At 42.9% G+C, this 25,689-nt stretch overlaps 1 protein-coding gene across 2 annotated transcripts in view; it reads right to left on the minus strand.

Annotated features, from left to right (window-relative positions):
• dock1 (dedicator of cytokinesis 1) overlaps window positions 1-25,689 on the minus strand; it is a 160,912-nt gene that overhangs the window by 119,573 nt on the left and 15,650 nt on the right. Inside the window, exons 2-18 of one of the 2 annotated variants that reach the window (XM_062413855.1) lie at window positions 24,616-24,699; window positions 24,194-24,234; window positions 23,995-24,050; window positions 23,242-23,338; window positions 22,833-22,981; window positions 22,094-22,238; window positions 20,027-20,184; window positions 19,016-19,097; window positions 18,270-18,405; window positions 16,934-17,006; window positions 15,235-15,314; window positions 12,201-12,326; window positions 11,770-11,894; window positions 8,691-8,789; window positions 8,090-8,162; window positions 4,578-4,681; window positions 3,827-4,010 (exon numbers count right to left, since the gene is read on the minus strand). In XM_062413855.1, the coding sequence (XP_062269839.1) occupies window positions 3,827-4,010; window positions 4,578-4,681; window positions 8,090-8,162; window positions 8,691-8,789; window positions 11,770-11,894; window positions 12,201-12,326; window positions 15,235-15,314; window positions 16,934-17,006; window positions 18,270-18,405; window positions 19,016-19,097; window positions 20,027-20,184; window positions 22,094-22,238; window positions 22,833-22,981; window positions 23,242-23,338; window positions 23,995-24,050; window positions 24,194-24,234; window positions 24,616-24,699 (1,812 nt within the window). The remainder of the gene's footprint in view (window positions 1-3,826; window positions 4,011-4,577; window positions 4,682-8,089; window positions 8,163-8,690; window positions 8,790-11,769; window positions 11,895-12,200; window positions 12,327-15,234; window positions 15,315-16,933; window positions 17,007-18,269; window positions 18,406-19,015; window positions 19,098-20,026; window positions 20,185-22,093; window positions 22,239-22,832; window positions 22,982-23,241; window positions 23,339-23,994; window positions 24,051-24,193; window positions 24,235-24,615; window positions 24,700-25,689) is intronic. The other variant, XM_062413856.1, reaches the window with a different exon arrangement.

Genomic DNA, 25,689 nt, shown 5'->3' on the forward strand with positions numbered 1-25,689 from the left:
CTGGAATGAAATTGGGATAAATCATCGGGCAGCCTGGTCCCAATGAGACACAGCTGTTAGCGGCCACGCTGGCTGTCGCACACGGGACAGCGAGGCGGCTCGAATCCCCGAGTGACAAATAACCTGCTCAAGACTGGATGTCCTTGCAGGCAGCCAGATTTAAAAGATGCAACAAAAATGTCAGATGGAGAGTGGAGTGGTGGAGTAATTCATTTTGAGGGAACAGGTTATATCGTCACTTCACATCGAAATCCACAAGCGTCCCAATTATCACCATTTGAGTGTTTGATTAGCGAACACTTTGCATGACACAAGTGTTTTCTGTTAACTTTTACCAGCAAACCGAAGACTAATAGCTTGTCCTTTTATTCTTAATAGTAATAGCCTTGTGTGCAGTTCTGAAGTTTTTTAAGTGCGGGCCTTTGAACATGATGTAAGAGCACATTCAGACACAAATCCCCCACTTAAAAAAGCATTTTAATGAAATGTATTATTCCAGCCAAGGTGGGAACAAAACGTTACATCTTCCGCCCTGGCCAGTCCCGCTCCCTGCGCGGCTGTCATCGGATCTCAAGCTTCTCCTCCAGCCTCCACTTAGAGAAGCACACTCCAAATACCCAGGGAAGGAACCGGCAGCCACTTCACACGCGCTCCCAGCGCTGGGAGAGCGTCTGCATAAATCTAGCTTAATTAAAACGAGTGTTTCATCCCGCTGCGGGATCAGGGATGAGGTGTGTCGTGTATGAAGCAAGTGGTCTGTTGCAGGGGGCATTTTCTTTTTTTTCCCCCCAGAGTAGGTCTCAAGGAAAAAAAGTCTTGTGAGCAACCACTTAGAGCAAAGACGAGTATGAGGTGGTGATTGAGATTTTTGGATTACACTCCGGACGGCAAGAGGAAAATATTATCATTTTCGCTTCAAATGTGGATTTTAATAATCACTGCATTATTTAGCCAATACAATTTTCTAGAGCGAGGTAATTTCCCATAGGTTTGATATGATTAGTTGGGTTTTTGGGCAACCAAGCAAAAAACTCAATCTCGAGTAGCTAGTAACCCTCACAGCCATGCTACAATTTTCCAATCAGCCGAACTGACGATCACGACAGTATCGGCGGATCCAGTTATAGAGGAGCTGTGACCGCTTGTAATCGGATGTCACAGAGAAGAGTTGAAATAGAGAGAGAGAGAGAGAGAGAGAGATGAATTCTCTGAGGCACACTATTTTATTAGCAAAATAAAATGACAAATCGTCAAAAAACACTCCAAAAAAACATCCAATCCAAAAGAGTAAGGCAATCGATGTAAGGCACTTTGAATAAAAGTGCAAAATGTTGCATATGCAGTGCATTAGAACTTTATCATTCTCCAACAGCAGTACAAACAAAACAAATACATCTATGATGTAATGCAGGAAAAATAATATAGGATATGGATTTGCTCTACGTTGCTTTATTTAAAAAAAAAAACACAAAACTCCAGGAGTTTTGGCATGGGATGATATATATTATATATGTTTTGGCTGCTTTATTTCCATATCTACAGTCCAAGGGGCAAACACTGCTGCACATCTCTCTGACGAAGGGAAAAGGGGAAAGTGTGGAAAAGAAAGGAGGAGAAGAGCAGACGTGCCTATTCATCTACCAAACAGCGTAGAGCACATTTGGAGCTACAGACATTTCATCTGACTGGTGTAATGAGCGTGGGCAGGTTCGGCTGCTGTAACGGAGGGAGCACATCTGCTGACATCAACACCCACTGATCAGAGGAGTAAGCAACACAACTGTATTTAAGTGACAACTTAAACCACAGACTAAACTTAATAACCCTCAATGGGAATAATACTGCAACACAGAACACCCTCTTCTCTCACACAATGTATGCAGCAGCGCTTTGACAATTCTAGGGATCTCATAAAGGCTTATTTTTGGTTATACATGTTATTTGGGCAAAATAACAAGAAAATGTACCTCTCCTCCCATGCAGGTTTTTTTTTTTATAAGACAGCTTAGATTTACACAAGGCCTGTGAGTGAGTGTGGCAGCTGGCGGAGAGAAGACTGCCACTGAATATTGATGTAAACAGGGCACCGTCTCTCTTTTTTAAAGCCTCTGTCAAGTGAAAAGCGTGCGTTTCCTAAATGTCACCGCATCAAGCTCAGCAGCCATGTGTTCTTCTTAGTCATACAAAAAGATGCCGACATGCAAGAGCTCATGTTCTCAACTAAAAGACAAAAGGAGTCATTCCTGTCGTCCTCTAATGGGAGAAGCAGTCAGAAGATAAAACAAGTTTAAAACTTATATAAAGGGGGATAAAAGTAAAAGGTGAAGTTATTCCTCTGAGTGCCTGTTGAAAACATTGATCACATTTTAAAGTCTAAACCCCTTGTGCAACTTTGACAGCCCACACTGTTTGTGCACGTACTGCTCTCCTGTGCAGTGAAGCATGATCCCTGTCATTTCAGGTGTGTTTGCTTTTAGTATTACCTCTGAATGAAGTGGACTTGACAACGGGGGAAAGATTTTGTTTCGGTTTAATACACGTGCCATCAATGGTTAAGCAATGTTTGGAAAGTTACAGGATTAAAGTTGTGATAAAGTGAATCTATTCTCTCTAATGAAAAAGATCAAGGAGGATTTTAACCTCTAAAAGGATGATATGGTATTTAACACACAAGGAAGGTCAACACATGAGGTTCTTTTCGAAGGGCAACACAAAGATCATTGAGTGTGAGCTCTGACATTGAGAAACACATCATCAATTTGCTTCAACAGTTCCCAACAACCATTACAAATTATCTTAGTACAAGCATGAATAAAAACATTAAGGCACTATGCACTTCTTATTCAAACAGGCTGTTCCTCTGGACGAGCAAAACAATTAATTTCCTTAAAGTCAGCCTGCAGTGAAATTGTCCCTTCTTCATTCTCACTCTCTTTCAGGTTGTGGCCAAAAAACACACACAGAGGAACCGAGGAAGCTTTGATTTTGACTCTAATCAAAAATGGAGGCTCAGTCCTGCATACCAAAATAAACAAAGAAGCACATTGTATCGAGCACAGGAGAAAGAGAGGCAGGCACGCGGGACGGTTCTGTTGACTGTGAAATCAGAACCACTCAGCCTGGAAATACCAACACGTCTGTTGGGATTTATAAAATGGTATATAAGGCTGGAACGAACTCAACAGGCTAAAATCCTTAAATCGATCAACCATGAAGAACTGGGGGGGATTTCTCCTCAGCTTAGTAAGTGTGGATTGACAACAATGAACAGAGCAGAGCTGACGTCGTCCAGCAGAGAAAACAGATCCCCTGACGGAGACTGATACAGAGGGAAGTTGGAGAAGAAGGTGGGATGAGGGAGAGGAGATGGAAGGACATTTTGCCACCTGGGCAAGTGTACAACATGACCAGGTGGAAGGTGGCGAAACGACAGGGGTCCCAAATGTCTACTTTAAGTGATGTTTGGTTACTGTGCATGGATAATCGGTCTGAAGTCAAGTCAACGGCTGTATGATTACATCACACCTGAAAGACAGACTATTTCAGCATCAGAAATGCCTGCGATAAAATGAGTCTTCACACTATTATTTTCACCCAGATTATTTTCTTTTCCTGTAATTTACTCTCTCTTCTCCACCGTACCAAATCAGCAGTTGCGCCATACTGGCAAGAACTGGCCACTGGCAACTACCGTTATTAGAGCAGCAAAGAAGCAGTATCGGATTCAGTATTGGGAAAGGAAAAATGATTTAAAAACATCTCGAAAAATAACACATCGGAAAAAAAGAGATGAAAATATGAGCTGTAGAGGTGCAGGGGCTCATACCGTTCTGCGTAAGCTTGGTGGAGCAGACCAGTGTGGCGATCTGGAAGGAGTCCTTGCTGATGGTGCAGTTGCCCAGGTTGTGGGTGTTTTTACCGGTGGTGGAGTAGCCCTTCTCCTCCATCTCCAGCTTGGTGGCAGGTAGGTTCAGGTACAGAGACGAGTCTTCCATCTTCTTCGCCTCTGCCTGTTTTTTTCCCAGGATAAGATTGAGTCAATATGTGAGCAAATTAACAATTTACGACTGAGGCAGTAAAGGAAGCTCGTTCATTTTTTCAGTAACACAGAAATCGATATCTCCTGTTTTTCTGTTGTGATGAAATATTGTGTTCCATTACTTTGAGTCTCTGCTTTTCGCTGTGTTTACTGCCAGTCGTTGCATGTGGGACTAATAACTAAACTCTTTGCCAAACAGTAATTTCAACTGACAACTGCATCGCAAAAATATGAGACAAAGAAAATTCTATTCAAGGGGGAAAAAATCAACATAAATGGCCAGTGTGATGCAAAAGTATAATTATGCAGGGGATTTCAATTGGAATGCAATCTCATTTCCCTTTGGAGTTTGATGTGGAGCTCCTATACAATTCCCTATAGAAGGGAGTCAAGCAGTATAGTGGCAGCTGCTTATAACACCGAACAATTTCTCACCTACGCCTCATCGCTGTCATGATGAGTGTGGTCCGGAATAAAGATGCCAGAAAAGCCAGAGACTGACTTTTAGAGTCACGTTGGGGGATTGTTTCACATTTACCTTGTACACGATGAAATCGTGCTCACCGTCCCGCAGCGTCGTCCCATCGTACCTCATCAGCTTCACGAAAGACAAAGCAAATATCTTCTCTGATTTGTCTTTTGCTGTAGGAGGAGAGACAATAAACACATGAGGAACACATGGAGGAGATATTGTTTTTCTTTGAGACTCAGTTTACGTCCCTATTTCTACACAAAATATACTTTTTTGTGTACGTTTACAAACCAAAAAGACCAAATTTTCAAAGCGAATACACGACAAGTGTTCTTCAGGAAACCCAAGGCTCCATTATGAGCTTGCAGGGACAGACTCCACATCAATGAACCATGCAGCGTGGCTGACTTTACAACAAGTCATTAACAAACTAGCAGACTAATAAAACAGATCACCCCCAATGCAAATCTCAGCACTATAAGGGCCCTGAGTCAGCTCTCGAGTTTGCACAATAATTTACTATTCCCTAATGATGACTTAATTCGCACTGTGACTATCTGTGCATGAGTTGTTTTTATAATAAGTAATAATTAAAACGTTCCTTTAGTTAAAAATCATCTTTGCTAACTTTAAACGACAGATTAAATCCACTTTCGTCTGCATCCTGTTTGCATCAGTGTAAACACTGTCATTGATCGCGGAGCTGCAGCTGTGAACAGCATAAAGTGAATAATCCCTCTCAGGGTGCTGCTCGTGTCTATGTGCATACAAGTGTGTGACTGTGGCTGGAGGTTGTGTATAAGGGAAGCGCTGCATAAACCAGCAGGAGAGTTATGACTTTGTCCTGTAACCAAGCGTTTGGACAGGGCCACATATATCATCACAGGGGATCAACCAGCTGTAATTTATGTGCGGGGAGACCTGATTCATCGAAGTATCTCGCACATTCTATCTGCATAAATCCCCTCATTGGTTTGCTGCCTGCAGCCTCGACTGTGAATAATTGCTAGGCTGGCATGAGAGGGACCAGTGGAGGGAAAACACTGTACGCATGCCACCCAGTAGAGACACATGTATTAGTGACTTGCTCACGACAGCAGAGAGCTCGGCTCTCGGCGCTCAGGGGGACAGAAAAGGGTTTTTGGAGCTAATCAAAGTCAAGTTTGAGTAGAACTCCTGCACAGGGTGACCTGTACGGTGGGCTGTCACTTGAGATTTCTGCTAAGTGTACTATGCTACATTCAAAAGCCTGCCCACCACCATGCTCACCAGGTAGTGGCAGAATCACAGATGAAACTGAAGCCGAAAAAAAAAAAAAGATGGCAGGGGATCTCTTACAGCCACGGTGGCATCCTTGGTAGCAGCCATCAGTCTGATGAGGCCTGACAATGTTGTGGTGTTTATCTGATGCACTGGTTTAGAGGCGTGCTGATTCTCAACCACGGGGCTGAGATAGTGAGCACATGAGCTCAAGTAGTGGCCGTGATGAGCAGCTCTGTCACTCTGTGTTTCCACTGAAAGTTCAGCGCTGGCTAGGAGCAGCGGAGGGAGCGGGGAGAACACAGGCAGATGACAGCAGACGAACCAAGAGGACTCCATCTATAGCGGGCAACCTCTGCCCGGCTTTTCTTAGAGATTTCTCCACATGGAGGGAAGACTTGGACGATAGAACGTAGACATGTTGTCTTCCAGTCTGTCTGAAGAATGTTGTGTGGAACATGACAATTTCTAAAAGGACCAAATAAACACCCATCTATCTATATTTTAAGCCATTGATCTGGATTAAAAACAATCAAATATATTTAAAAATAAAATTACATGTATTGAATTGGGAATTATTTTGACATCAAATTGTCTTTCACCAGTGATTTAATCTGCTCTAGAGTGGATATGATTGAGTGATGGTGACAGTCAAAGTCTGCGTCCGCATGAGTTAGTGCTTTCACTAGACTTATTTAGTGAAGTCAGCTTAATAAACCACCAGGGAAAAAACTAAAAACATTCATAAAATGCTCATAAAACGGTCAAAGTTGAACACTAAGGGTAAGAATTATGGCGAGGCGGACTAGAGAAAAAGATGTCTGATTTCCCATTCGATCTCATTAAAGCTGTGTTATGCACATGTGGTGCCTTTGCCCGCCACCTGCGACCCAACCCATCCGCATAGTGACGGGAATAAGAAAATAAAAACGTCATTATAAACAACTGCTATTGTGATATCAAATTCTGCCTTTCTCGAATTAAAATCACAGAGTAGCTGATTACAGAATATGTAAAGTCCCCTTAGTGCTGTGGGCCGGTCAGGATCATTTGTTTGAATGTGTGAACATCGCACAAAAAGGTGGTGATGGGGAGCATAAACTGCATCATTACAAGTGATCAAGAGGAGAAGCTAAATCCAGCAGAGGGGTTAATGCATCAACTCCTACAGCTTCTGCAGGCAGCTAATAAATCACAGTGGGTTCATCCTCAAGTACTGAACAAACCCCGTCAGTGCAGAAGTGACAGGAAGTGGCCGCATGCCAGAGAAACACGCCTGAACAGATGCAGACAATCACAAACTTGGATTAAGTTAGACTCGTGTGCGCAGGGGATATAATAACATCGTGTCTCTATAATGGGAGTTGTATACTTTGAGAAACCCACTCAAGGACGGGGAAACACAAGACCTCCCACATTCGAAGTCCACTGTTTCGACATATCTCTCGCTTGTCAACTGTCTACGCCGAGGTGGCAGCATCAGTATGCCCCCTCAGACCGAGAGTGACTTAGTTTCTAAAGCAACCCATCCTGCAGGATAACAGTCACAGCGTTTCAAAGGCATGCCTCCTAACAACATTAGTCCCTGGAGAGGCAAGGTGCCAGGCATGACAAGAAGCCTCTCCAAGTGGATTATAAACCAGCACCGAGCCTCCGAGAACTGGTCATTTCCTCCAAAACCCCTGCATGCAGGTGACAACCGAACAGAGCTGCAGGGTTTAAGGAACTGGGGGAGAATGAAGGTAGCTGCAGATTTCTTTACTGGAGAGAAAGTACTTCTCCATGGCGATATCCTCCCGGTTTGATATGAATGGGTTGTTTTTGTGTATTTTGTATACGGCTCTTATTGCCTCTCAAAAATACTTCTCCCCTGAACCTCTCCCTCTGCCAGAGGAAACGGCCGCGCCATGTGGTGGGCAGATGGGTTGGCGACGCTGCCACTAAACCAGGCTTCCCCTGCCCTCTACACCCCCAAAATTAAAAAGGATTTTAAAAAACAGAAGGACATACAAGACTGGCTGCATTCAGCGACACGCAGGTTCCAATAAACAAATGAGCTCCCTCAGGCATTTTTCACATCCCAGCTGTAGACTCTGACCAGCCCCTCCGTGACACGGCGTTGTGCAGGGGCAGACTGATACCTCTGATTAAAGTGACAAAGAGCGAGCCTCAAAGTATTTATCACCATGCAAACGCATCTGCGCCGATTGGATTTCTCCCATTATTTCTGCTGCGGATAGATTAACAGCCAATTGTGTGGCCGGTCACTGGTGACCAAAAAAAAAGGATTGTTCACATGCTGATGTGTTTGTACTCACAGTCCTGTGATGAGCGGTGGCGGAAGGTGAACCGCAAGTGGCTCCGGTTCACGTCTTCAATGGGAATGGCAACCTGGGATACGGGAGAGAAAGGGACAGGGACAGGTTCAACGAGCATCTTTTCAGGGACAGGACAGGAGCAGAAAGAAGCTCTTGTTGAACAGAGGATAAATGAAAAAAAGGGCCATCTGGACTAAAATACATAAAAAACATCTAGAGCAAGTTTTGCATGGTTTGCAAATTTGTGGTAAATGGGCTAAAACATGCAAAACTACTGGTTTGTCCAAGTGTCACGGATCAATAGCTTCATATTGCTACATTCCTGCTGCCACTCCATTGACCACTTAATCTACTGTGTGGTTGAATGTTCATTACTGCCTCTCTATGCATCAAAGCTTCATTGGTTATTATTCAGCAGACACCCCCAGTTTACATGCGGCTGGAAATGGAAACCTGCATGATGAATAATGGATTTGAGAATTATATCAAAGGGCACTTGTGCAGCGAAGGTGGAAAATAATGACTAAGATGAAACACGGAAGAATACCAAAAAAAGAAAAAGGGAGGAGGTAGAGAAGTAAGGAGAGAGAGAGAGACACACCTTTATTGTTTCAAACCAACGTGGTTGTTTCACTTGGTAGTAGATGACGGACTTGTATTCATTGATGCCTTCATCTCCAGCTCCGGGGAAGATCACGCTCTGGGTTAAGAGAATGAAAATACATCAAATGAGTAAGCAGATAATAAAGCTGGTTATCTGGTCATGCTGGTTTCAGGCTCCACCCACACCACTGTTTCTCGTCTTAGAAATGATCTCCACACCTGGAGTAACACGGAAACCACACTCTTGAAAACGTGTATCACATCACATACACAGGGAACAGGTGAAACTAAGTGGTGTGGATGAAGCCTAAGAGATATAATAGTGATGATCCAGCCATTATCACCCTGCCAAAACATTAGCACAGCCTGAGAAAGATTGACTAGCCCTTATTTTTATAATATGGAGTCCCAGGGGCAGAAAATCCTGCATGCAGTCAAGATGCACTTTATGCGCAAGCACTTGCCTGTTGGCTGCCAGTCTCATGACAGCACTGTAGATATAAGAAATAAATTACAAATGAATTATTTAGGAAGGAGAAGCAGTGGCTCCCATGCAGGGAGAAGTGGAGGGAAGCCAGCCACAGGGAGAAGGACCAGCTGGTGCCGACGGATCCAGTAATGTAAAATGGTGTCCCTAGTGGGTCCCTGGAGTTTCTACAACAGGTCAGGGTGTGTATGTAAACTGCTTTTCTTCCCACTGAGGGATTTGGCGCGAGGATGGGACGCACGTCTCTTTTTCTATCAATCTGCATCCTTCCTCCCACTGCTGCAGCTGACTCCCTGGACTGCTAGTCCGCCGCGGCTGAAGAGCTCCAACACTAATGGTTTCTGACAACCAGCAATTATGAGAAATCACAGGCTCTATCTAAGAACCCCCCCAAGCCATGCAGGGTAGATGGGGGGGGCCCCCTTCAAAAAGTGGCAAGTTTTCCTGACAGCTTCAGATTTTAAGGAGAGAAGAATGGGAGGTGGCAGAGGTCCACCTGCAGATTAGAAGGTTTTGTCTGGGTCGGCTCTAAGGTCAAGGTGACAAGGAGTCGCTGTCACAACATCTCAAAGCTTTTCAAAGGCAGGGCATGGAAAAGAAGCTGCAAGTGTGAGGCGGGGTAAATTACAGAGAAGCTTTCTGTCATGAAAGTATCAGATCAGGCTTCAGGAAGTGACAGAGCCTTTCATATCAGGTTGAGAACTTCCTTTCAGCCAATTCAAATCCAAGAATGTAACCAATTAGCACTTATCCCTGGAGAACTGAACAGATGAGGCTGATTGATTCTGGGAAAAGTTGAAAGACAAGATGTTTGAGTGACCTGCAGCACCGCAAACACAGCACGACACTAGTGGATGTGATCAGTCTCTTGATCATCATCAGACGCTGTCATTGGTTCAAGCTGTCCACCCTGAGCATCTGACCGCCTTGATTTCAGCCACACAGTAAAGAACTGACTTTACCACGTGAACTGTGATCAGCCTCTGAGTTAAAAAAAAAGTTGACCTGATGCTAGAGGGACAACATGTCTCCCCTTCCCCCGACACTTCAATGTGAGGCTAACATATAGAGTAGGCAGGGTTTGTAACCTATGTTGCAGCCGCCAGAGTAAATACAATACAGTTGCAGTAAAACTAGTGTAATTTTATAATGGACTAGGAGACATGACTTTCTGACAACCATATAAATCATACTGCATATTTCTTAAAAAATCTGATGCATGTTCAAAGAGAGCTTTGGTTTCTAACTTAAGCTTTTCAATGTGTTAGCAGTGAAAAGTGAAATATTTGTCTGTAACATTCATCAACCAACAGTCACAGTGAGAATACCCAGCATTGAGAGAACTGCATTTACAGTATAATCCCCACTGCTCCTTACACTCCCTCAGCCCGCTGAGCAATAACACTGATGAAGACTCTCAATCTGAGGCTAATGTGTATAATTGAGGCGTCCGAGGGGGGTGGGGTTCTCGTCTGATTCGCTGGTTGCAGGAGGTCTCCCCATGACCAGTGATACATCATGTGAAACCACTTATTCATCACCACTCCCTGTAACTTCCACTATCTCCATACTACACTGTGGTGTGGACATAATGGCATTACACTATGCCCGGAAATCAACTAATTACAACTGTGGCGTGACCGAATTAAAATCAAACAATATCGAAACCTCAACATTCCCTGCCATGTGAGCGCAGACTCCCACTGACACACACCTCCTGCCCCACCTCATCCCACACACTGCTCATGTCAAACATCTCTAAACCTCTCGTAGGCCACATTAAGCGATGCCCTCTGCAGAACAAGAGGAACAGTCAGGCAGTGGAGGGGGGTCACTGTAATTAATCATCAGAGAGAGGTCGTTGGCTAAAAACTCTTGATGAACCGAAAGCTTTATTAGGACATTACACACTGAGGGGAGGCTACATGATTAGAATGTGGACAAAACTCAAAAGCTTGACTCCTACTCTCTCCTGCTTGCAAATTGGTATCCATCATAATCGTACTGAGCCTCCTACAGGTCAAAGCGAGAATTGTTTTTGATGAATACATTTCTTCTCTTATATCTAGTAGTATTAGCTTGGGCCAAAATTATCTGTCTGAACCCAAGAGAAAACGATTGAGTCAGACCATATTTGCAGCCTTTTGAGATGAATTCCAAGCAAACAAATAGACGGGCGAAAATTGTCCTTTTAACTTCATAGTGAAGGTTATTGTACCTGAAACAAGAAGCTGATTTCTCATCTTTCATCACTTGCCTGTTCGCACACTCACATCCGTAACAGACTATGATAACGGGTGAGTCTTGCAGTGGCGTAGCACATTTTAAGCTAGTCAATCAACCACGGAGCACCAATATTGCAATCTGTCACTGTTGACAGGTGGCGAAGGCTTTCGGTCAGGTCTGTGTATCACACTGTTTTATAGGAGTGCTGGTCAGTTAAGCAGCATGCTGAGCTGTGTGGGATTAGAGAAAGCCCGGTAAATCACAAGAGTGTCCGAGAGAGCGAGCGCAGCGCCTGAAAAATGTGGATGAGCTGACCGAGGGAAAAAACACAAAGTTGGTCAGTTAACATTTAGAAAAGTTGTACCTCCAGTTTTTTGCCGTCCTCGTCGTAGACAGACATGGTCACCTCCACGTTTTTGTGAGCTGTCTTGCTTCCCTTGTCAAAGTCGCCTTGAACCAGAGTCACGTAGATGTCATTTCGCACATCACCTGTAGGAAACAGAAACAAGCTAGTCAGGAAATCATCACTTTTCATAGAATTTAAAGTTAATGCGTTTTATCATATGAGAATATTAAAGTGTGACCCATTAGAGCTTAGTTGCCTTGAGTGGCACCATAGACGTATCTACATTCATTTCATTTAATAACTAATGAATTAACCTTAATCAACTATATGTTCTTTTCTTTCTTTGTCACATTTTGTGAAAATCATAAACCTTAATTCAAATTAGTTCAAGTGTCAAGTGTCGTTTAAATGAAAAATTAGACTTTGGTAGACTGGTGGCAAAGGAGAACCTGGCATGATGATCTCAGGAAAGCCCATCTTGCGAGCCACTGCGGTCGATCGATCCACCAGGTGAGGGAAGTCCTTCCTTATCTGATGGATGTCTCCCGGGAGCAGCTTCAGAGTCACCCACAGGCCTGGTGTTGCATTCAAGGCAAAGAGGGGTGGGATCGAGATAACGTCAGGAAAAGACAGACCGAGTGAGAGCAAACTGACCCCGGGAAAATACTAAACAAGACAAACTATGTGCTTTAACACTGTCAGATGTCTGAGTGACACGTCACAGCTCGAGGGCGAGAGACACTAAATAGAAGCTGCCCTCAGGGATGTGATGAGGAAACAAATGTGTGTGTTCACCTGGTGCTCGGTGAGGTTTGCATAATCTGGTGATATCAAAGTGTCATTGTTATAGCACAGATTATACATGAAGAACAATAAAATCTTATATAGAAGCCTAAAGCCTGTCCCTTATGCAGGATGTTCTTAATACATATAGGGACCATAGTGCCCTGTTCATACGTGGCATCAAAATGCGTCAAGAATGATCCAATCACAAGTGGACAGCTCTAAGTGTGTGTGCTGGAATTGCAATGCGTCTTCACATGCGTTCTCGAGTGACCACTTGTTGTGATCAGAGCTCACATCCCTGCTCTCTATGCAAATAAAGATGCACATCGTTGCTGTTTGCAAAGACCAAAAGTGTTGTTGTAATTAGCCAGTCATATGATGACAGACAGGTCTGCTGTCAATGTGTGTGAGTGTGTGTCCAGGTAAGTGGATGAGTTAGCAGGAGCTGAATCGAATCAATTCACTGCACATGGCTCTAAAATGAAATAAGATTTGACTCATTTGAAATACTGAAAACAGGGTTCGGCGTTCAGTGTTTATCGGATTTTGTGCCTGGCTGCCACAAATATAAATGAATGTTATCAAACTACTGATCTTTTCAGTTCTTTAGGACATTGTAGCTTGCAGAGGACGTCTGTAGGTGAGCAAGTGGCTCATATGGTCTGAGAGATCTGATTGTGCATTCATGTGGTGTCCGAACCCGAGAACGTATTTCATAGCCTGGAAAACTAAAGATATCTCAATGATTTACAAACACTTGAATGATTTGCATGCCCGTCACACAAGATTCTCTTTGCTCTATTTTCTTATGCAAGTATTTGAAAGAGGCGTCAAGGTGTTGTTTAAATGCTCTAAATGCTCTAAATACTTAAATACAACATACAAACATATGTAAAATCGGAACAACAACTTCACAACTCAGGAACTGTGAGCTTACGAGTATGTGAATGCACAGTTAAATGTGTCCTTGATATGTCTTGGATGGAACAGGACCTAATATATTAATCTTAAGAATTACAGCAACACGGGCCTTAACTCAAACTCAAAAGTGTTGCTTCTAACCAGTGTGAGAATAAATATGTTTCTGCATAACAAGAAGAAGTTTGAAATAAAAGATTCTTCTTTTCCATCCAGCTGTAAAATTCATAATAATGTCCCAGATGCCCTGGACTACTTCCTTATTCACTCTTTGTTTTATATGAAAATGAGTAGCATTTTCTAGAATATTTAGAAAATGTGCATTAATTCCCAGACTTAAATAATTGGTCTCGGGGAAAAAAATATCTCAAAGTGTGAAGTTTTAGATGAAACACTGAGGTTCTGAGTCCAAAAACAAAAAGGACCTTCAGGGGCGCTTTCATGGGACATCATCAATTTCATACCAGTAACTAATCTGCTTCTCTCCTGGTTAAAAAAGCCTCTTTTCTGCAGACAGTGCTTGAAGAGCCAGCTTCTGCTCTGTAACCTCATCACTCTTAATATTCTCTCAAAAACCCAACGCAGCATAGACACATACTTCTGAATAAGACATAAAAAAAAGGGACTTCCAATTAAGCCGACATCCTGTAGTGCACCCCCCGTCACAGGCCAACAAAAAGAGCACTGCTTATGAACCCTGGCGCTTTATTTACTTTCTCTTTACGGGCCCCATATTGTTATGAGTGACACATTTCTCTGCAGACTCGCTGGAAGCCATTTGATATGCTGGCATGACCAGAACAGATGCTCACAGCGCACCGCTGTTCCTCCTTGTGTGGGATGGAGCCGACCTGACATTTATCAAAGTACATCTTCATAGGGCACGACAATGCCATGGAGGTTGTCATGTTGCGTGTCCCCCTCCCAGCACAAGTCTCTTAGGACCCTGATGTTGTTCTTCTAAACCGCAGACTTCAAAATGTGCTGATAAGATCGGGTCTCTTCAGACGACTCAGCAACGCAATCAACAGCTGGATTCCTTCGATCCCGTAGTCATGGTGACGGGGCCAACTATTTATAGTGTTAAACTGGGATACTGTCACCCTCTAACCTTAATTATAATATGGGCCTTCTGTGTGAGGAGCTTAAGAGACAAAGGACAAATGATGATCTTGTTCTACATGGAAAACAGCAGTCCACACAACTTTGTAACACACATCTGCTTGTTATTGTCTTATTGTCACTTCTGCCAAGGGGTTAATAATTTAAATATGTTTGTTAGTTAGCAGCATTACACTAAATCTACAGGACACATAACTGTGAAACTTGGTGGAAGGATGAGATGTGGGTCCCCTCATTTTCCTGGGGAATCATTCATGGATCTTAATGAGAAAAAAATCTGGCATATTAAGGGAACCGATATCTATGATTGTGTGCAACCTGGTGCAGGTGGATCGAATTTAAGGGAACAATTGGGCCTTCGTGTGCATATTTTAGCAATAATGAGTAAGGTGAAGTGAAAATATTAAAGAGAAAACGACTGCTTGGTGTCATGTGTGTGTGTGGTGTCATTCTCTTTCTTTCCAAGGTCAATAAACCTCAAGAAGGGACGTGGAGAAAAACTGTCTTTAAAGATGTTTGATGACTAAAGATCTTCAAAAAAAAAAAGACATGGATAGAAGATTGGATATTTTTTACAAGAATAAAAAAACGAACATTTATAAAAGTTGACAGCAATGTGGTGAGTTCCCTTCGCGGGTCTGAACTTTTGCACTGTACCTTGGCCCTTGTGATTGACCTCCTTGGCGGCGATAACTTTGTTGATGACGGTCTGGAGGAAGTCGTTCTCCCCCGCCACCCTGGGTGAAAAACGGGAGATGTTCAGCTGCTTGTGGAGAACGGCGTCATGCAACGCTAGCCTGCAGTATGCACAAAACAGGCAAACACCGCAGAGAGGAAGAGATGGCGGAGAGAGGAGGAGGAAGGGGGGGCAAGAGGAGCCACAAAGTGATGGTTGTGAGGAGGGAGTGGGATGAGAGAGAGAGAGAGAGAGAGATAGAGAGAGATAGGGAGAGGGAGAGAGAGAAAGACAGGGAAAGAGAAAGACAAAGAAAGACAAAGAGAAAGGGAGAGGGAGAGAAAGAGAGGGAGAAAGAGAAAGGGACACCGAAGAGTGATGCGAATACCATGACAGACACACTTGTTAACAGTTAACAGTGAGTGATGGGTGGTGGAAGAAACACAATGTGAAATCATCGTTTATGAAATGACGATGCCCAGTGTGCACTTACAGAGCCACTGCAGTAGTGGGAAGCTTGACCTGCCCGCAGTCAGTGTTGAAAAGTTCTCAAACCGGGGAACATAAAATGTGAAACTGTAAAAACAACAAATCCCTGACTCACAGTAACTCTGCTGTAAAAGAGCAAACTAACTTGATCTGTGTACTCCATTGGGCTTCAGGATGTGAGACCAAACTGTCTGAAACAAGTTATGAATGTAGCAGGTGCAATGTGAGAAGCACCACATGTGTGTGTGGCAGCTGTGTGTCGGGGCGGCATCTGCAGTGTAGAGGACTTTAAAGTAAACAGAGGAGGGGAAAAAGCATGAAGGAGAAGATAGTGATCCAAGCAAAGACATGTCACTGCTCATCAATTCAGCACAACATGAAGTAATCCCAGAAATGCATCGTATCAATGCAAGTTGGTTTGTGCTCACACAAAACGCCAGAGATGAGGTCAACAAGGTCTCAGACTTTCAGGGGGGAAAAAAGTACTAAAACTCTTTCAACAAGATTATGATCCATCTCATCCATTTCCACTTTTGTTTGGATGCCGGGGGTCATTCCAAATTACATCACTACGTCAAACCTTCCCTAAATTGCTCCTTCACTTCCTGCCTCTGCCCTTCTTCAAAAACATTCAGTAATGGGTTGTGGAAATGTGATTTTTTATTTTTAACGTCAACTGTATAAATTTATTGGAAAAGATTCACACTTATTTTCGTACATAAAAAAAACCTTGTAAATCCTCTTCTCCTCTTCACTCAGGACGGCTCTAATTTCCATGAATTATGTTCACAGAGAGACAAAAAAAAAGAAGAATTAAGTGTGGTGTGCTGCCTGCTTAACTGCCTGAATCTGAAGTATTTCCAATTATGCAGGAAATCATGTTAAGGAAAAGGTTACCGTGGCTCTGTACGCCGTCCTACGAGAATGGCAGCAGTTAATGAGATTGCCTTAATTGAGCCAGCAGGGAATAGGGGCGAGGTACTGTCTTAAAACCCCCGCTAATCGGGTGTCAAGGATTCAAGACATGAAAATAAAAAAAAACACCACTGGGCCTCTGACATACTTCACAAAATAGTGGATGCAAATGTGAGAGCATAAATAAATCAGTTCCACTATTTCATGCAACATTATCCCGAGCTTAAAAGGAACGCTGCGTTCCCTTGTGTTTATTTTGTGCTGCTCAAGACTTACGGCTGAAACGGGATGAAGTGCTGCTTGTCCTCGTCGTCCATTTTGCCTGTTATGATGTCAGTGACATCCATTACTGTGGGGAAAAACAAAATAAGACAGGGAGGTTAAAACATTCTCAAGGCCTGAATCGTGCAGCCTGGCTGTGACGGAGACACAGAGAACTGCATGTTGAGGCCACATTAGTGTTACCAGCAGACCCTGCTCACGTTGGCTCCTCTTCATTGAGCACTAATTAAGGCAGAGACAGGGTGGCGGTGGAAAAAGACAGGTTAATGTCCGCTTCAGGACAATTCAAGTCAAGTCAGATATGTGGCAATGTTGTAGTTGACACATAATGGACAGGAAGGAAGGATCTCTCCTTCACACATGTTGTGATTTAGAGATAGAGCCAATACTTGGATTGACTGGTCCCGTTACGTTACAGGCTTACCCATACATAGTCTTTACTTTAGTGGCACATGGAAATGACCATCTTAAATCAATCTAGCATTAGAACCATTGATTATATATTAAAATCGGCGTAGACTCTTGGTCCGGAAAGTGAAGCCAATGTGGAAGTGCCTGAAACCTCTATTCTCTCAAATGAACAGCAGGGGGCGACTTGCATAAAGAAGTCAGTTTCTATCGAAGACAATGATAAAATTATCAACACTCAATTTATAATATCAGTAAACATTTATTTGAGAGTTTATGTTCTCAATAACTAGTTTCAAGACAAAGCCAGTATGTGTTGTCACAAACCAATGGGTGACATCACTCTTCGAACTTACATTTTTGTCAACGCACCTTTCTGAAACTACAGATTCAGTATCCACGTCAATCACCACCACAACTAAATTCACAACACAGTGAGGTCAACCATGTGAAGCTCTTTACTACAATGTCACAAAAGGGGAAAAACTTTAAAAATCTGCCTCTCCATCATTCAGTGTACAGCAGCAATCATCATGATGTTATTCAAATATGGGATCATAAATCAAGCTGTCATTTAGATTCTCTTCAAGCGGCACCAGGAAATATGACACTGAAAGAGCGATATCATTTTCTCTGTCGGACAACAGTTGGCAAAGCGGTAATCTAATTAGTGGGCGAAACGTCTGGCAGCCTGCCAATGGGAGATGAATCAAACTCAAATTTTTATTTCAACTCCAGTTATACGTCTTGGGATCTTAGCCGGTGTATTTATTGATCCATGCAAAAGACACCGGCCAAATACTCACTTTGAAATGTGTCACAAAAACAGGGGACAAGCTCTCAAAAAGCTTTGAGACAATAATCTGTGTTTTTTTATCAGTGGAACGTCGTGTCATCGGTGTCTCTGTGTGGTCGGCTTTACCTGCCACTCCGAAGGGTCTCCTCAGTCCTGCCGTCAGCTTCTTGGTGTTGTTGTCTCGTAGCTCCATGCGTCCCACTCGGACAATCTGACACACGAAGCTGATCTTCTCCCTCTTAAGATCCTCGCTGCCTAAATCCTGAGGAGAGAAAAAAAGAGAAAAGATATGGAAAAAAACACAAACGCAATTTCCTCAGAGTCACGAGTCTGATTTATGCTTCGTATAGAAAAAATCCATAACATTGAAAATCAGATTTTACAATTAGAGATCAAAATTAAATTGCTGAAAACGTTTTTGGATGAATATATATATATATATATATATATAACATACAGTAAGTGAAGCCACTTTTAGAAAATGTAATGATTGTTGCATATTATCTTTAAAGGCTGCCTCTTAGTTGGAGATGAGTTTTTGCAGGAGCAAACTTTTACCCACAAATTGCTTCAGCAGCATCTGTGATTGTGTCCACAGATTCATTTCCTGTGGGCAATACCATCCAAAGCTAGCAAAGTGCTCCCAGTGGGTGCAGGCTGACCCTTCTGCCCTTGGGCTTCCATTAGACAGAGGTGACTGCATTGGTAAATACATACAGCGAGCCTGGCTCTTTTCTGAGAGAGCTTAACAAATACAGGCTCTGCAAACAGGCTCCCACATGCCTCATAACATGGCTGAATAAACAGTGCGCTACCACAGGCAAGCGTGCGCACACACACACACACACACACACACAAGCAGACACACTCACTGTGAAGACCGCTCGCAGGTTGTGGAGCTGGTCTATGTCTTTCACCAGACCTGAACTTGACCATTTCACCAGGTAGTTTTCACTGTGAGGGAGAGAAGACAGCAAATTCCGTGTCTCAGCAAATTCTGCACTGATCCATCAGGGGAATCAAAGCAATCAGTTAGTTGCATTAAACATAGTTTCCTTCAAAAGCTGCAGCCTGAATGTTAATCCAGACAGAGATGCGCTTGGGAGAGAAAATCCTGGACTGATGTTGGATGCAAAAGAAACACTGGACCACTGAGCCGTTGTACACATGGAAATGTGCTGTTACAATCTTAAAACAACAGAAAATCCCTGAGCAGCCAACTGAGCTTGTTCTCATCATGTTCTTGTGTAGTGTGTGTCTTTGTGTCTGTGTTTCAGTATGCTTGCACCACACAGTGCCTATAAAGCTGGACGACTCCTTTCCACTTCCTTCCTTTGAACTAAAATTAAGCTACAAAAGTTGCTGCGATCTTGCACTATTCAGTCTTTTGGCACCAGAGTATGAAGAGTAGAGATCTTGGTGTGGAGCTGCAAAGTCAATCATCACATTTTACCACGTTTAAATGGCATTAAAATGACTAACTCCAGCCCAACTTACTGGAAAAATGACAACTTGGATATACATCAGTGTTTATGACCAATACGGTTGCCAGCCACCAGGGGGCGATCAAGATGATGGAGCTTTAATTCTGCAAACGTGTCATGTCATTTAGGTCTGTTTTATGTAGAGTGTAAGGTTTGTACTTGTTGAAGCTTTTTGAATGTGTACGTGAGCCAAAAATATCAAACAGCAGCTCCCTATTCCCCTCACTGCTGAAACTTAAGTCGAACACAGTCAGGAGCAATGACTTAAACTTTAAAGAAACAAATCCAAATCTATTACAAGCAAACTTGTGAGAAAGAGTACCAGAGAAAGAGTTTTTACCCCCCCCAAAAAAAAAGACTTGGAGAAAGAAAGAAATGTCAGAACATCCAAGGGTTTACCTGATGAACTTGGACTCCACCGGGTCGTAGAGCGACATGAGCACCTCTGCATCCTCCCCGATCTTACACACAACATTCTTCAGAGTCACAAAGAGGGCAAACGACGGAGTGTTGGCAAACTTCGCTTGCCTGGTCAGATCGATATTCTGCTTCTGAGACTGCGGGGGAGAAACAGAGGTGTCACGTTCAATACCGGGCAATCTTCCGTGGCTTTCCGTCACATGCAGGTCGACTTCAGGCCTGACCAATGGGATCGTCAACAGCATCAGTGTGTGAAGAAAGAGATAATGTACAAAGACGTGGCCGGTGAGTAGACATAATGTCAGCCTCTGCCTCTGCATCTTTCCGAAAATGTAACAAGTTAAAAAGAGAGATTTAACAAGGTCTATAAAGTCATCATGGTCCATTATAGTTCATTCCTTAGTGGAGTCAAAAAGCTTTTACTCTCACTTCATCTGCAGGAGTGCACCTACAGTAAAAGGTGGCGTGATTGCACTGTTTCTGGGTTGCCCTTCAAAAATATGCTGGGGCCACACCATTAATATTTATCACGCTGACCTGGTCACTCTCATATTGGCCATGCATATGCATTAAAGACCCCTGGATGGAAAGGTTGCTGGAGATGAGACTGCGTAACTGCAGGGAACTCTGGCGTTTTGGCACTCCTACAATCTGCCAGCTGACATTCAGGTGAGGGAAGCCACCGATACGCAGGGAAACAGACAGGGAGTCGGACTTGTTTGCTGATGGAGCAGTCAAGCATTCTTGTGATCCAGGAGAGGCTTCATTTTTAGCATTAGCCTAAAGCTGGGCAAAAGCCCAAAGTCCTCTCCGGGGGGAACTTTATCTGTGAAATTTTATCACCTTCAAATGCACTTAGTCTATTATCTTGAAATTCTTATACTCTGTTCTGCTGTTATTTTTATCTTAATATAAAAAACAATCAACCCAATCAAAATAAAATAACATTATGCAAATGTTTTAATGGTTAAAATACAAAATATCCAGATTGTAGTCATGTGTAAACAATCAAATCTAGTTCTAATGAGCGTGCCGTCACCAATTATGTGAATAAATCCCATTTGAGTTAAACAGTATAGTAAAGTAACAATGTGCTTGCTACTATGTGAGGCTGATGTTTGAAGGAGACATATTGTGCTCATATTCAGGGTCTTAAATTTTACTTTTGGCTCATACTTGTGATGTTTTACATGCATGTTCAGAAAACACGTTACTTTCCTCATCCTCTCCATTGCTGCAGTTCCTCCTTTCAGCCTCTGTCTGAAACAATTGTTCATCACATAACATCACAATTGTGCATAAGTATCGGCCGGACTTCTGCCCCCTATTGCGAGCTGTGCTTTGTGAGAGAGTAGAGCCAACCCCTTTACCGCTGACTTTCTGCTTTTTAGCTTTACAGAACTTAAGGTCTCGACCTTTAAATGTAAAGTGACTTGAGATAATGTATATTGGGATTTGGCCCTAAACATATAAAATCGAATTGAACTTTTACATACACAACTTATACAACACACTAGAGAAAAGAGAAAACTAAAAAAGTTAACGTGTCCACTAACAGATATTTAATAATTGCATTAGCACTGATAACTTGTGAAGTCCTTTTTGTCTTACACAGACTTGTGAGATCACGAAATTCAGTGATCTCACAAGTCTTCAAGACTTCAGTATCTCACCAAAGGACACTTAGGAATGCAGACTGGAGGAGTCGGGGGGTCACACAATCAACCTCTCCGTCTCATGTGCCACAGCCCGCCCCCAGTTAACTGTAACCTCTAGGGACCTTCACAGCTGTACTTGAATCTATCCCTAACTTACAAATGTTGAATATTACTTAAGGACAGAACAGACACTATTGAAGGGAAAAGATTTCACAAACTGAGACCAGAGAGGGGTTATTTTAGACAATTATCTCATACACTCAGATTACACTGTGCACTTTATACTGTAATATGCTTTTAGTTATCTTTGATATGCCGCCTGGATAAAGACTAGAGTTTAGCTGCAAGTGGAAAAATTGTGTTTTAGAGGAAGGACTGGACCCCTCACCATCTTTACCTTCTCCTCTTGGATCCGGTCCTCGATTTGTTTGGAGGCCGCCTCGTGAGCTCTGAACAGGCTGACGGTGCTGGTGATCTCTGGGTCCAATATGTTTCCATCTTGGTCTCTTACCACCAGGTCCAGATCCAGGTACCTTGCACGGAAACAGGAAGGAAGAGTAAGCGAGTGGAAGAGCCACTTTGAATATGTAGTTGCAAATGTAAAATAAGAAACAGCAGTCCACTCCCCACTGCCTGATTTTCTCTTCATATAGTCTCCCCTCATCTTCATTGTTTTCTCTCAGAACTCCCCGACTCTGTTCTACTCTTTCTTCTGTGCAGCCAGTCCAACCCAGACACCAGCGTGCTGCCAACATGAAGACAATGTAGTTAATCGCCCCATTTCTGCTTCTGCCGAAGTAATGTCTCTACCTGGACAAAGGTTTTAAGTTCCATCACAGTGGCAGAACGGAGCTTCACAATTTCCAATTGCGCCTGATTTTCCAGGGCCACTGCAGACGGAGCAAGGGCTGTCATTTCTTGATGGACTACAGTACGGTTAGCTGAGGCTAAGTCCTGCCATTTTTCCTCAAGCTAAGTGATGAACTGTAGTTCTCTATTGACTGTGACTGCTGACCTATTCCAACAAGAGTGGTTTGTCCAGATAGATCTGAGGATAAAGGGATATAAGCTGTGGGGAGTGAAGGACATGAAAGAAAGAAAAAAGCCTCTGTAGAACACATCCTCACTTGTTGCCGTAGTCTATCTTGGAGGTCACTCTCTGTTTGAGCTCTGTGAGCTCGTCCTGTGGGAGGGTGCCAGACAGGATTTGGGAACGCCATTCGATGAGGTCGTAGATCATGTCGCGGACAGAGTTGAACATCTCACGCTTGTCCCCCTGTCGACGAAAACAGGCGCATGATTATTTGTGCAGCATAGACACAGGTTGTGTCTGGCCTGTCAGCTGTGTGTTTACCAGCAGTGAACAAAAAGCCTTATTGATGTGAACAGGTGGAATCATTTTCATTTAACACAGAAATATATATATTTTGATGCTTATACTGATACACATGAAAATATATGTAAGCAAGAAATATTATCAAAACATCACATATACATCAATATGTGTTTTTACTGGGAGAGGACAGCCTGGCTTACCACGTATAAATCCCTCCATATTGTGGCCCACTCCCGCAGCGTGGTGGTAACCTCCTGCACCAGGGGCAGCTCAGTGGGAATGACCGTCTCCTTTTGCCTGCAGCAGTAATACACATTGTGTGATTCAGTGATTCTTCGTCTGGTTCTTCTCTGAACTCAGACAGAATATTGCAGTGTTCCTGGTGTTCTTTACGTGTTATCAGAATAAAAGCAGCTGACATGTATATGCTGGTTTGGTTCCCTGGTGGCAGACACTGTGTGAGGACAGACACTCAAAGTCTTCAGGCACAACCATCACGTACAATCAGTTCTGAAAGACTGACGTACTTTTCAAATTCACTATAATGCGAGGGTGTTTAGACTCCACTGTATATTTTCCTTCCACTGTATTAAATATGTTTCTTATTATCGGAGTTAACTGAGATTAATTTCACCGCTTTCTTCTTTCACTTATGTCCCTATAAATTAATCTGATCCTCAAGGTTCGGGGTTGAATTCAAAGACTTTGAAAATCAGGTCTTTTTTATGTTTGTGTCGTTCAAGAGACAATTGGATTCATTTATTCTTTAAACTAAATTAAAACACCTACAGTGAACTTTCTTGGCTTTGGTGAGCCTGAAACCTGCTTGTTGCAGGCTCAATACTTTCATTTTGATTATTGAGCGCAAATTGTCACTTGCAGCTAGAGTTTCCGATTTGATTTTCTAGTTGATGTCAGCCAACATTGAAAATCAAAAGTATAGTAGTACTGACCCGCTGCCCTCGATGGTGGCCTCTTTCAGGTGTATATAGCAAGCAGGAAATACGCCCTGGAAATGGAAGAGATAAAAATAGACACACCACAATGGCATAACTGGAGCAGAGGTTTTAGAGTTGATAGCAAAAGCTATGAAGAGTAAGCATTAAGTAAAAATATGAAAGTCTGAAAACTGTTGTTTTATGAGCCACTCACCTTTTTGGACTTCCTCCTCAGCCGATGCCCTCTGTACCAGTCTGAGAACAACATTGGGTCAAATGTTAGTTGTTTTTCACAACAATAAAAACTCAAAAAGACCTGCATTACTTTAACAGTTTTTGTTTTTTATTATTATTGAGAATAAGGAATAACATAACATTCTGCTCATCTGAATATATAAACATCATCTGACAAAATATTGAATACCAACAGGCAAATTTAAGGGTGTGGGGTTGCAAATGCTTTGATTTACAGGAATACACCAACATAATCAGTTCTGCGTATACATTATATCATTTTACTGAGCGTGTGAACAAAGATATGACAAAACAAAAGAGTTTTCATTAATGACAGCAAAATAATATTCAACAGTGGCATGTCAGCTCTGCTCCTACATGTCATCAACAACCCCTTCTCACCTTCATACGTCTCAAGTATGTGCACTGTGTCTCCAATCTGCAGCGACAGCTCCTCCTCTCCCCGGGCATCGTAGTTATAGATTGCTGTAGAAGGATGACATAGGACAATATAAGCCGAGGAGATATTACAGGAGGGAGGAAAAAAGGCAATAAAGCATTTGGCTCCCTTGTGGCGCTAATTGTGTGCCAGTGCAAAGTGTAGTAGATGCATCGCACATCCACGGGATGTCCACCCACACTGTCTGACACAGTAATGGTTGGGCCCGGCACCATCGATGCTGTGATATCAACACATTCTGTCCCCCCACTGTAAAAGGAACCTAAATGGATGGGAGAACGCCAAAACAACAATAATAGCAGCAGAAGGGAGACAGAGGACGTCGAGAAAGGAGATGGAGAAAAATATTGTAGTATTTCCTGGTGTCCTTAGCTGTTATTAGAAAGGGGGAAAAGCGCTGACATGAAGATGCTTGCTTGGTTTTCTAGTCCCTGCGACAAAAGTATTTGAGTGTTCTGACAAGTTAAATAAAGTTGGAAAATGGATAAGTGTGTTACCATGTGGAATATAACCAGTCACCTGGGTGGAATATTTAAGATCTAGCAGTGACAAAGTCAAATGTGGATAAAGCTGCCATGTTTTGCATTTTATGTATACACTATATTACTGGATAGGCTCCAAAAACAAATCACTCATTCCTTGGGCCTTTATTTCCAACAAATTTCATCAGAATCGGTTTAGAAGCTATTCTGTTGACTGACACACAAACACAGCAAGTAAATGGGGTAAAAAAACATTTATCTCACTGGCAACAACAGTGTGTTCTCCAAGTGGCCGGTGATTCAAGAGCCTAACCCATGCTGCACCGCGCAGCTCATGTCAGAGCTACATCAGCACGTAGCTTGTTCCCTCCTTCTGGGGAGGGTGAACAACATGTCGCTGTCAAACCAGCCATGACTGACACCTGTGTTTGAGAAATGCTACACACACACACGCGCATGCAAGCATATATACAACCTATACACCGACAGCATGACAAGTGGCTGGCTTTTTTTTTAAATGCAACGGCTGAGGAG

Source organism: Platichthys flesus, chromosome 20 (genome assembly GCF_949316205.1).
Source record: "Platichthys flesus chromosome 20, fPlaFle2.1, whole genome shotgun sequence".
In the NCBI taxonomy this organism is placed as follows: Eukaryota; Metazoa; Chordata; class Actinopteri; order Pleuronectiformes; family Pleuronectidae; genus Platichthys; species Platichthys flesus.